Here is a 12,915-nt window from a genome sequence, read left to right as displayed (position 1 = left end):
TCTCAGTCTAAGTCACATATCTGTAATCTTCACTGGAATAACTCACATTTGTAGGATTCACTGATAGTAGCTGCAACAACTTATTAAAGTTTTTAAAGTTTGAGAAATATCCCAGAATCACTCACTGAATACTTGTTTTTAATACTTGCAAAATTGATTATAAATGATATTTATTTAATATCTGTTTTTAAAAATAGTTATTGATGTTATTATATGACAATATGTGATCATTGGACATTGTCTAATGACATGAATTCCTCTTGGTCAATTTACATTTATCAAAGGTGAATGAAAGGGAAGCATCTTCTCTGAGATGCAATCGTTATATATCAAAGATGTAATCCTGAAATCTCTTTAGATTTAAGCATAAAATGCTATATACAATTGAGTGAAAGGAAACAGAAGATACTTTGAATGACTTTGTTATCATTCATAAAGAGAATTTAAAATATAGAATTCATTGTTGATTATATACACATCACATATTCACTATTCAAAATGATAATGTTACAATCAGGTGGATCTGTTCTTTAAGAAAATCTCATCCAGTAATCCCTGAAAAGTATTAAGAGGCCATTAAGCATTTATTTCAACATCACTGAGGAAGTAAAACAAACTGAAGAAGAATAGTGAAGAAAGTACAGTCTGTTAACTTGATCTTAATGGTGTTCATCTCTTGTGCATTGAGAGTAACAAAGAAATGGAAAACTATGCATCATATATTTTTCTTATGTTGGAGATACAAAGAATAGATCAAGCTTCTTTATCACAGTTCTTATTAACTAATAGAAGCCCAACCACAGAAACTAACCTTGCCTAACACAGATGATATGAGAAATGGGAGGGAGACATTAAAATTAATGATAATAAGGAAGGAAATCAAGATAGAGAATGATCTGCCTTTACTTCTATAATAATAATAATAATAATAATAATAATCCTTTCTACTATAGGCACAAAGCCTGAAATTTAGGGGGAAGGGACTAGTCAATTACATCAACCCCAGTGTTTCACTGGTACTTAATTTATCGACCCCGAAAGGATGAAAAGCAAAGTCAACCTTAGTGGAATTTAAACTCAGGCCATAAAGCAAGAAAAAACGCCATGAAGCATTCTGTACGACATGCTAATGATTTTGCCAGCTGACCTCTTTTATCAGGGCCTAACCAGAGAGATAAAGAGATTGTGGAAGACGAAAATGACTGTTGTTCCTGTGGTGATTGGTACACTTGGTACAACACCCAAACTGCTACCTATCATGCTGAAGGGTATTAAATTTAGACATGCTTTGTCAACTTACAGAGAGGTATGACTGTTAAGCTTGGGAAGTTAAACAGTTGTGGTCGAGGAAAAAGGTAGCAGTGGTACCAATAATTGTCGGAGCCCTGGGAACAGTGAGCAAAAATCTCGAAGTACATGGAACAAATAAGGGCTGCAATAAGGGTGGAGCACTTGCAGAAAACAGCACTGCTTGGAACCATTCACATACTCCAGAAGGTTCTCAAAAAATAAGAGGTGTTACCTTAGTTCACTGGTAGAGAACAGCTGAGTGTTAGAAACTGTGCAAAGGCAATAATAATAATAATAATGGTTCTTTCAGATTTTGGCACAAAGTCAGTAATTTTAGGACAAGGTAGGTACTCAGTTGCATCAACCCAAGTATTTAACTGGACTTGTTTTTATTAACCCCAAAAGGATGAAAGGCTAAGTTGACCTTGGCAGCATTTGAACTCAGAATGTAAAGCACCAAATGAAATATTGCATTTTGTCTGATGCACTAGTGATTTTGCCAGCTCACCATCTTGATGACAACAACGACAACAGTTCTATTGTGTCATCGTTTAATCTTATGAAATTTCATTAATATACATATTAAGATTTAATAATGATTTTCAATGTCAGTGTTGTTGTTGACATCATGGTTGTAATTAACATATGTAGAACAGAAATGGCTAAATGAGTTGTAACTTAAGGTAACAATTTTGTTGTGAGTTCATATTTCTTTTAAGGTATTTTATTGTGTCTTTGGGTAGTAATGCTAACACCAGCATTTTTCAGCCTTTCCAGCTGTGGAGGAAGCAAGTTTAATTATAAATCCTGCTACAAGACCTACACATTATTTCAGAAGAAGGTTTCTGTATTATTTACTTGATGTTATTAAATTTGAAGTCAATTACCAACTTCACTCTGTAGTTTTTGGAGACATTCATCTCTCGTATTGACTAATAGACATGTATGATAAATATGTTCTTTAATGTTCCAGCTATGGAAATCTTAGACGGAGATGAAGTCAGAGTTTCATCACGGGGCAGATATGCTGAAAGAGATATCGTTCAGGTGAGATATATTTCTTGTACTGATTGTGTGTTATTTCCCTGATGTTATTGATGCTTGTTATTTTGGAATTTTACTTTTGATATCTCAAATAAACAATCAGAAAATTCTTTTCTGAAACACAGAAGCATAATACTATATGAAGATTCTGTAACTCATAGAGGAACTGTAACTGTTAGAGACATTGTAATTCAGAGAGGCATAGTAACTAATATCAAATACACAGAAAATCCTTTTTTGAAACATAGAAGCATAATATCATATGGAGAAACTAAGGCTCATAGAGGAACTATGAACTTTGGAGGCATTGTAACTCAAAAGTGAAGTGATTGGTACTTACAATTTAATCAACCACATTGGAAAGATGAAAGACAAAGTTGAAAATATCTAAATTCAGAAAGTGAAGGTACATAACTAAATACAGCAAAACAGTTGGTCTATTTCACCATCAGTTCTTCCATCCAACATCCTTTTATTAAGTGAAATAATAATAATAATAATATTTAATATAATAATAATAATAATGATATTTAATAATAATAATTAATAATAACAAGAATAATAATAATAATAATCAATAATAATAATAATAATGGCTTTCGGATTTTGGCACAAGGTCAGCATTTTGGGGAAAGGGTTTACTCAATACCATTGATCTCAATACTTCACCGGTACTTTAATTTATCAACCCACCTTGAAAGGATGAAAAGCAAAGTTGACCTCAGCAGATTTTGAACTTAAAATGTAAAGAACCATATATGAATACTGCAAGGCACTTTGTCTAATGCTTCAACAATTCTATCAATTCATTGCTCTGGGTATTATATAATATAATGGTGTCTGATATAGGCTGTAACTCAGAAATTTAAAGAGCCAAAAGAAATACCACATGCTGACTTAATGGTCTCTGGTTCACACATAAAGCCAGTGGTTTTGAAAGGAGATGGTTCGTTTATACTATGAACTCCAGTACTTGGCTGGTACTTTATTTTATCAAACCCAAGACAATGAAAGGCAAAATTTGAACTCAAAACGTAAAGAAAGGAAAGAAATATTCAGCCAGCTTGTCACCTTAAGCAACTTTGATAATAATACTAATGATAATGGGGTCAAATTTTGGTACTAGGTCAGATATTTTAGGAGAGGGGACAATGCAGTTACATTGGATCCAGCGCTCAATTGGTACTTATTTTATTGACCCCCTAAAGAATGAAAGGCAAAGTCAACCTCGGCGGAATTTAAACTCAGAACATAAAGACAAATGAGATGTCACTAAGCATGCTAACAATTCTGCCATCTCACTACAACAACAACAACAATAATAATAATGATGATGATGATGATGATGACGACGATGATGACGACGACGACGAAGAAGAAGAAGAAGAAGAAGAAGAAGAAGAAACATCTGCATTATAAACACCTAACTATAAATATTAGCAATATTGTAAATATTGTAGTTTTTGACATAGGAACAAAGCCTAGAATTTGAGCATTGAAGAATGAAATTCCATGGTCGATCTCAGAAGGGTTTGAATTCAGAAGATGGAATTACGCCCAGCATTTTTCTACGTCATTCTACCGATTCTTTGACAAGTGTTTTATGAGCCTCCAATACTGAGCCGAAATTATCCAATCAAGAAGCAAGGGGAAAGAAGTCATGCAGAGTAACCTCCCTTCAACCACAACATTAAAAACTAAATTTTGTATCGTTAAAAAAGTAGATATGAAATACAGTATACAAAGTGTCCATAAATTACCTTTACAATTTGAAAAGCTCAGAAACAAATAAAAAAAAATAAGAGTAACTCAGCAGAGTTTACTGGAAAATATAGGCAGACAAATAAAGTTTTTTTAGAAACATCAGGATACTCCTATTCGGGCTCAATTGGCTGCACATAACAATAGATACAATAACTTGTGGAAGCTGTAACGATAATTTATGACACTCTGTATTATTTACTGAAGAAAAAAAAATTACGGACAAATGGAACGTGCGTGTATGTATGTGTAGGTAGTGCACATTTATATGCATACACAGATTTGCACATTTCTGTATGCTTAAGAGAGAATAAATAAATGACGTGGTATTTTTGTCTTTAATAGTTTTTTGTAAAAAAAAAAAAGTATCCTTTTTAAACTGGTAATGAGAAAATGAAGGAATTAACATAAAAATGCTGCCTCTTTGTTTCTGGCCTCCAAAATACTTTTCTGAAAAATTGCAAATATTTTTTTTTAACATCCTTTTGTTTTATCTATTCACAACAGAAGCAGCTTTTGTAACAAGTATTAATTAGCACATCCAAGTTAAATTGCATGTTTTTATAATGCTGTAGATATCCCCAAAAGTCATTTTGTATTGATGAATGCTAAAAAGCAACAAAATTCTATTGTCGGTTGACAAAATTTGGGATGTTTACAGCAGGCTAAGGCATTATACACAACACAACCAAGTTAAGTTGGATATTCTAATTCATATTCTTTTTTTATTCATATTTATTTTTCCTTATTCTGTTTTCCAGTTTGTTCCAATGAGGAATTTCACATTTAGTAATCAAGGAGATAATTCCTTGACCATACAAGCTCGTTTGGCTAAAGAAGTACTTGAAGAAATACCAGATCAGTTCTTGTCTTACATGAAAAAACACAGCATAAAACCAAAACCACCATTAATGAGACAGCCAACCATTTCTTCCATCACATCTTTGCCTGCATCCGAACAATGAAGGGAATAACAACTTGAATCTCTTTCTACTAACATTTTGAAAAAAAAAACCATACAACAGCCTTCCCATTTTCCGTCCACCTTGCATCATTTACTTGCAATGGTGACACACTGAATCTTTCAGTTCACTTCTATGCTAAGCTATATCCATAATTGAAGAAAACAAAACAAAAACAAACCCTTTGATATATATATATAAATAACATGTACATTTTCTTGTGCAGAATATCAGTGAAACTTTAATTCACTGAAAAATTATGCAAAGAATATCAAATATCTGGAAATTATATTGATCTGCAGTGAAAAAAAAAACCTTTTAAATATTTTAAATATTATTTCTTTTTTTTTACATCTTTTTTCTTTTTTTCATGATGTAAAGCTTTCCAATAATGACTACTTCTTATATATATATGTGTGTGTGTATGTATATATATATATATATGCACACAAACACGTATCATACATACATATAATATATATATATATGCACACAAACACGCATCATACATACATATAATATATATATATATATATATATATATATATATATATATATATATCATCCAATATGCCAACTCTATATTTCTTTGTTTCAATATCTCTCTTTTATAAATTGCTAGCTACCTAGTTAGCTAGCTAATTCTCTTAATTTATAATTACTAATAATTGCTGGCAACCTGTTGAGTTTGTTAAGAAATGATATCTTCTTCAATTAAGCAAAAATTAGTATTTACAACAAACAAAATCTGAGTCTCATTTATATTAGAATCCTGCCTTGCTTGACTTCCTCTAAAACATACACATATCTACACACACACATGCTCATGCACAAAAAACATACATATATACCCACATGTACATACACAAACTCACACATACTTCTAATCATAGTTTTCAGATTTGTCATTGAACAACTATTTTCTGTGGTTCACAAACTATTTGTGCCCATAAATTATTTTTTATCTCATTATTTTTTTAAATATTTAAACATCATATCTATCAATTTAAACACACACATACATGAAATACATATGCACACCTATCCACCACTCCCAATAAAAAAAGGGTGTGTATGTATATAAATATGTGCGTATATATATATACACACACACATACTCTTTTACTGGTTTCGACCATTCTGCTGTGGTTATGCTGCAATCTGATAATGCAACTGATATAGAGTGTCCTCTACGTTAACAATGATCATTATTTAACCTTGATTAACAAATCAACCATCATTTAAAATAAAAACTGTTTATTGCATGTGTATGTGTGTGTGTATTTCTACATGTATATATGTATGCATATATATATGCATATGTGTATATATATATATATATATATATATATATATATATACACACACACACACACACACACACACACTCATGCACATATATATGTATGTATATACATATATATAAAGTATCCTATAAATATATTCATTTTATATGATATAACTCAAAATACAGAATTTGAAAGGAATAAATTTTATTTAAAAAAATTTTCAAAATCAAAATTTTTACTTGTATTTAGAGTGCTGTCCTTCTGATGAACAATCGTCTTTTGTTTTTTTTTTTTTGGTTTTTTTTTGCACTTGGATAAGTAATGTTTATTTCACATATTCATGCATGCACATACACACTATGTAAAGATGGCAATATGGTAAAGATATTTAGTATACGAAGTTCATACATTCAATCCAGCAACAAGATGGTGTGCTTTAGACATACAATACTGAAATTGCAAGTGCTGTGAGTTGGCATAAATGAAGTGCTGAAGTAAATCACCTAAGGTATTGTTTTCCTTCATTTACATTCTGAATTGAAACCCTACCAGGGTTGATAAGATAAATGCTGAAAATATACTGAATTCAGTCCATTAGATTATAACCCACTCCAATAGAAGTTTTGTTTTTGGTTGGCCAGAATAATCCAAATGTTGCAAGAAGTATCATTCAGTGAAGCCTATGACTCTGCTGCTTCAATTTCTGGCTGTAACTATTTCACATATGTCAGTAGATAAACATTAGAATTTCCCATATAACCTCTATGCTCTTTTATAACTTCAAAAACATTATTTCAAGTTTTTAAAAATATCAAAAATTGCAAGCAACATTCAAAGATAAATTTCTCCATTGATGAAAACCCAGAAATGAACAGGGAAGATATTATCATTTGTAGGGGTGGGGGAGTTTATTAGGCAAAATGATACAGCTGCTGTATGGTCCTTTGAATTAAAGAATTGCATCTGACCAAGTTGATAGATGCCAAAGAATCAGCAGTCATATCATATCAGCACTGCTCTGTGACCAAGACATCCTCTTTCTTATGCAGTCTGTCTATCAGTGTAATAAATACTAAATACACTTTACTATTATAAATATTCATTGTCTTTAGAGAACAACTGTTGTGTTAGCTTGAAGTGATAAATTCAATCTTTACCCTTGCAATTCAGCCTTAGTAAAAGTGTTCACACTCACACGCTCCATTTAACCAATTTTTACCCTGTCAATGCCAAAGTGGATCAGATATAAATGAGTTTGGAGACCACAGTTTGTTGTACATTCTAGCAATATATTTTATCAAAAACAGAAAAGTCACTGCTTCCACATTTTAACCTTTGAGCCACAGACATGGTGTCTCCTCTTTGCCTTTTTCATCATTACTTTAGTGACCTCTGTTCCTTAGAACTGGCTGGTCTTGTGCTGCCTCGATTCAGGCACTCCCAATTCACTCATCTCCCCTCTTTACATCATCTGTATTATGTCCACCCTCAAAACCACCACCACCAGGCTCTGCACTAACTACTACTAGGACCAGCCTTTACTCACAGAATGTCAGGTCTCTGGAATTCTCATCTTCTATGCATTTTAACTATAAGTGACTAACGTTAACCACATCAATCTCACCAATCTCTGAGGACTTGAGAAGGCCTTGGGCATAACCACTTCCTACTGAGCAAGCCAATTTTTTTTTCTAAAGTTAACTCACTATTATTTCTGATAAAAGTAATGTTTGAATATTGGTATGAAGTTAATTCCATTAAAAGTTATTTTCGAGTTTATTCAATTGACAAAGCAACTTCAAGATCCAAACTTCACTTGAAATAAGTCCTTTACATAGTGAGATGTCAAGCATATCTTCCTCTTTCATCTTCCTTTTAGATTTAATCATTTAAATATGATTCAGATTCTTTTATTTTTTATGATGTAACAGCAGTGCTTAAGTTAGTTTTCTCTGAGCAACCTATTGAATTGATACTTTAGTACAGTGGTTTTCAACCAGGGTTCTGCCAGTACAGTCCAGGGGTTCCGCAAGATGTTACAAAACTGCTAAAATCGGCAGTAATTTTTAATTCTCCTGTGCAGATATGTGTGCATAAGACTATTAAATTATTGCACAGGGGTTCCTCGAGCCAGTGGAATGTTTCGTTGGGGTTCCGCTCCAGCAAAAATTTTGAAAAGCACTGCTTTAGTAGTTAATGCCACAGCTAATACATTTTCTGTGTTAAACTGAAGCACAACATAGCTCAAAGATGAGGTCTGTCTTCAGGTTGAGCCTAAAGGTTGTCTCTGAGAAGTCACAGCTCTGGCACTACAGACATGTGATTAGAATGTTGCAGGAAAGAACCACCAGACAGATTCTTCAAGTCATGCCAGCCAGCAGGAGACCTAGGAGTAGACTAAGAATGAAATGGTTGGGTAATATCCTTAGTCTCAGTTGGTTTTGCTTGGGAATCCATCTGGAAAGTATTATGACAGTTGCTTCTGACAGAACCCTGTGGAGCAATTGCCTGAGGACTCTACCCTCATGACCTTCCCAGGAATGGTAAGCACAGAAGATAGTCAGATAGATGGAGATAATACATTATTAACCTCATAGTCATGGGTTCAGAACATCACATAACCATTATTGGTTCTACTAAGGTCTGAATCATATTAATCTACTATTGTTTCAGTTTATCCAAATGAGAACAGCTTCTGTTCCTACATTAGGAAATTAATTCATTAGCAGTAGGAAGGACATCCAGCTTTAAAATCGTTTGTCTCAACCCAAAAGGAATATCACAGCCATTTTACCATTTTACTAAGATAAATAGATATGAAACAACAAAACAAAATAAAATCAAGGCTAAAGAATAAATTGTAAAGATACAATGAGTATCTTTCTTTTGTCATTTATTTATTTAACTCACTGGACTGTAGCCATGCTATGGCACTGCCATAAAGGGTTTAGTCGAACACATCAACTCCAGTACTCTTTTATCAAACTGCTAAGTTATGGGGCTGTAAACAAACTAACATGGTTGTCAAGCAGTGATGGAGACAAACACAAGATACACACACACACCACACACGCACACAATTTCTATCTGCTAAATTCATTTACAGTGCCCAAGGCCATAGTGGAAGACACCTGCCCAAGGTGTCATGCAGTGGGTCTAAACCTGAAACCACATGGTTGCAAAGGAAGCAACTTAACTATATCTATACCCGTATCTATATTGGAAAAATAAATAAATAAAAATGGATAGTGGTACAAAAATAAGCAGTTTTTTTTTGTGATCCAAATGAAGAAGATAATTTCTTTCATAAAATAAACAGGAACAAGTTTAACAGGTACTTTGTATGTTAACCCTTCGGAATTCACATTATTCTGTCAAATGTAATACATATTTATTCACATTGTTTTGAAATACTTATGCATGGTCTTGTATCTTTGAGATATCAATGATATGATTATTTATTCTCAAAATGACATTGTAGGTTAGGTGAGAGAGACTGGATCTGGCCAGTTTGAACATAAAACAAGCAGAATATTTGGGCTGGATATGAGTCAGTTTAAATGCTGAAGTGTTAAGATTGTATTTAAAGGGAAAATGTGAAGACTTTTTTTAATGTCAAAAATTAACTTAATAATTTGTGCAATTTTTCATGCTACCATAACTTATGTTCATGGATTTGGTGTTCATATGAAATCTTGTTATATTATCTTTTTTTAATACTACATTATTCTTAGCAGAAGAAAGTTTGACTTTGGGGTTCTGTCACCATAAGATAACTCTTATATTTATATATTAACATAAGAGTCGAGACATCTCTTATATTGATATAAAACACATTTAACTGTCAAAACCAACATTTGGTAAGAAAACGTGTATTAAAATCTTTCATTCAAGTGAGAATTTTATGTGTGTGTGTGTGTGTTTGTTATGTATCTATATGCATATATATATATATATATATATGTGTGTGTGTGTGTATAATATGATATAATATAATATAATATGTATCATCATCATCATCATTATTTGATGTCCATTTTCTATGCTAGCATGGGTCGAACAGGTTGACCAGAGCTGGCAAGCTGGAGAGGTGAATGAGGTGCCAGTCTCATTTGTCCTGGTTTCTATGGTTGGATTCCCTTCATAATGCCACCCACTTTACAATGTGTTGGGAGCTTTTTATATGGTACTGTCACAGATGGTTTTTCATCATCATTGTTCGACCGTGGTCGAGACAATGGAATTTACTATGCTACGCCAGGCTTCACAGTTCATCATAGCATTACGGAGGTCCTGTTGCTGGATGCCTGTATTCCTGGAGATTACATCAGGGTAGGAGAGTGTGTGCCCTTTGGTATCGCGAGTAGATGGCTTCCAGAGGAGAAGAGCAGAAATTACCTCGTTTTCAGCTCTACAACAATGTCCAGCAAACTGGATTCTTCTACCTTTCATAAGGAGGCGAGTGTAAGTTCCATCCAACAGCCTCTCAAGCTTCTTTGATAACGTCCAGGTTTCTGAGCCATATAGTAGAATTGGTTCGACTGTGGTTTTTACATGGCACCAGCACAAGTGCTTTTCATACGACCCAGCACAGGTGCTTTTTATGCGACTCTGGCAAAAGTGCTTTTTATGTGGCTCATAAATTTATCCATCTGTGCATTTGTTATGTGTGTATATGTATACATATATGTTCATATATATGATTGTACGCGATTTAGTGGTTAGAGTGTTGTACTCACAATTGCATGATTATGGTTTCAATTCCTAGGTGAGTGGTGCATTGTGTTTTTAAGCAAAAACGCTTCATTTCGTGTTACTCAAGTCCACTCAGCTGTAAATGGGTAACCCTGTAAAGGACTGGTATCTGTTCAGGTGGAATGTTGGCCTGCCCACTTACCAAGTGTGGTGGCATTATTTGACGGCCATTACACTCTAACCTATGGAAAACAGACATTAAATGATGATGATGCCGATGATGAACAAAGCAAGGTAATGCATTGCAACCAGTGATGTATAAATCACATCTGATAGCCTGGCTGAAGTTGTATATGGATAGATGAAGAACTGTTTATCTAAGTAAAGTTTATGTTTATACTATATTGAAAGAGTGGTGTTTGGCAGAACCAACAGAGCAACGGTTAAATTTTAATTATATCCCATTACATTCTACCTTCTAATTACACTTTCAGTCCTTTTTCATTCTGCATGAATTGATAAAATAAGTCCCACTTAAATACTGGTAGTGATTAAACTATACCTTATCCACAAATCTCTAGCTTTGTGCTTATATTACAAATCAATATTTGTACAAGGCATTCAGAAAATGGATGAAATATACAACTATATTGAGTTTTGTTCTTTTGGTGACTGAGATCAAACTTCACTGACATCAATTTTGTTTTCATCTTTTTGAAATAATAGAAAAAAATTACATGCTGGAGTCAGTTCAAATAAGTTAAGTATTGTTACTATTTGTATAATACTAGTTTCAAATTTTGACAGAATTCCATGGGAGGGATTAAGTTGATAAAATAAGTACTAGTGCTAAACTGGTACTTATGTTATCAGCCTCAGAACATCAAGACAGACAAAAGGTTGTTAAGCATTTTGCCTGGGTTGCTAACGATTCTGCCATCTTGCTACTATCCTATTTGTATAACCCTTTTGATACCAACCTGGCTGAAACTGGCTCTGGCTCTGTAGTACAAATGTTTTGTTTTCATAAGTTTTGAATTAAAATCTTCCACCAAACCTTAGTCACAATTTATATTCCTAACACTAACTGAATGATAACTAAGTTATTTTACAAAATTCTTTGTTAACTTTAAAATAATTGAAAGAAACACAGAGCATCTCAAAATAAATACGGTAATGAAAGGGATAAAGCTAAAAGTGTGATGTTTAGAAATCATTAGCTTTGTGCCTTTGTAAAGAAAAAATTACACAATACAAATAATTAGTGTGTGTATGTGTGTTGAAAAAAATTTAATGCAAATTTTATTAATTTGTGTGTGTGTATTTCCAAAATTCTGTGAAAACATCTTTGGCCATGGGGAAATATTACATTACTTGGAAACAGGTGAGGGTCAACAACAGGTAGGACATCTGACCATTGAAAATCTATCTCAATAAATTCCATCCAGACTATGATAGATAATTTTAAAAGGTGTTAAAGAGAGAATTTAAAGAAACAGAACAAAAAGAAAATAGAGAAAGAATAAAAAAAAATTGCAGAGGTGGCTAAAAGAAAAAAAAGAAAGGGAAGTGAGAAGGAGAAAAGAAAGAAACAAAACATAAAAAAGTATCATTTATAGTAATGTAATTCCCAATATAGACATGTAGCCCAGAAGCTGGCTTTCCAGTTGGCTGGTATGTATTGGTCCATGTGAGACACATATTCTGATCATTAAAGCTTTGTAGAATTTTGTATTTCATCCATCAGAGGCTACACTTCTTGGTTTCATTTGTATAGGACTTTGGTTCTTTCAGGTACTGTCTATTTCATATCATATTCCATTTTCCTTTCTGTCCTTCAAATACTGTATACAGCCTGCCAATGATTATATATA

The 12,915-nt window shown here is 33.1% G+C and overlaps 1 protein-coding gene across 4 annotated transcripts in view; it reads left to right on the top strand.

The window, feature by feature from the left end:
* The window catches only part of LOC115213094 (copine-8), a 266,723-nt gene extending 261,329 nt beyond the window's left edge, over nt 1-5,394 (top strand). For all 4 annotated transcript variants that reach the window (XM_029782016.2, XM_029782015.2, XM_029782017.2 and 1 more), the window contains 2 exons: nt 2,264-2,337; nt 4,857-5,394. In XM_029782016.2, the coding sequence (XP_029637876.1) occupies nt 2,264-2,337; nt 4,857-5,060 (278 nt within the window). In that variant the 3' untranslated portion in view covers nt 5,061-5,394. The remainder of the gene's footprint in view (nt 1-2,263; nt 2,338-4,856) is intronic.
* Nucleotides 5,395-12,915: the final 7,521 nt, after the last annotated feature.

Source organism: Octopus sinensis, linkage group LG6 (genome assembly GCF_006345805.1).
Source record: "Octopus sinensis linkage group LG6, ASM634580v1, whole genome shotgun sequence".
Classification (NCBI taxonomy): domain Eukaryota; kingdom Metazoa; phylum Mollusca; class Cephalopoda; order Octopoda; family Octopodidae; genus Octopus; species Octopus sinensis.
This window is presented reverse-complemented; position numbering and strand designations above follow the sequence as displayed.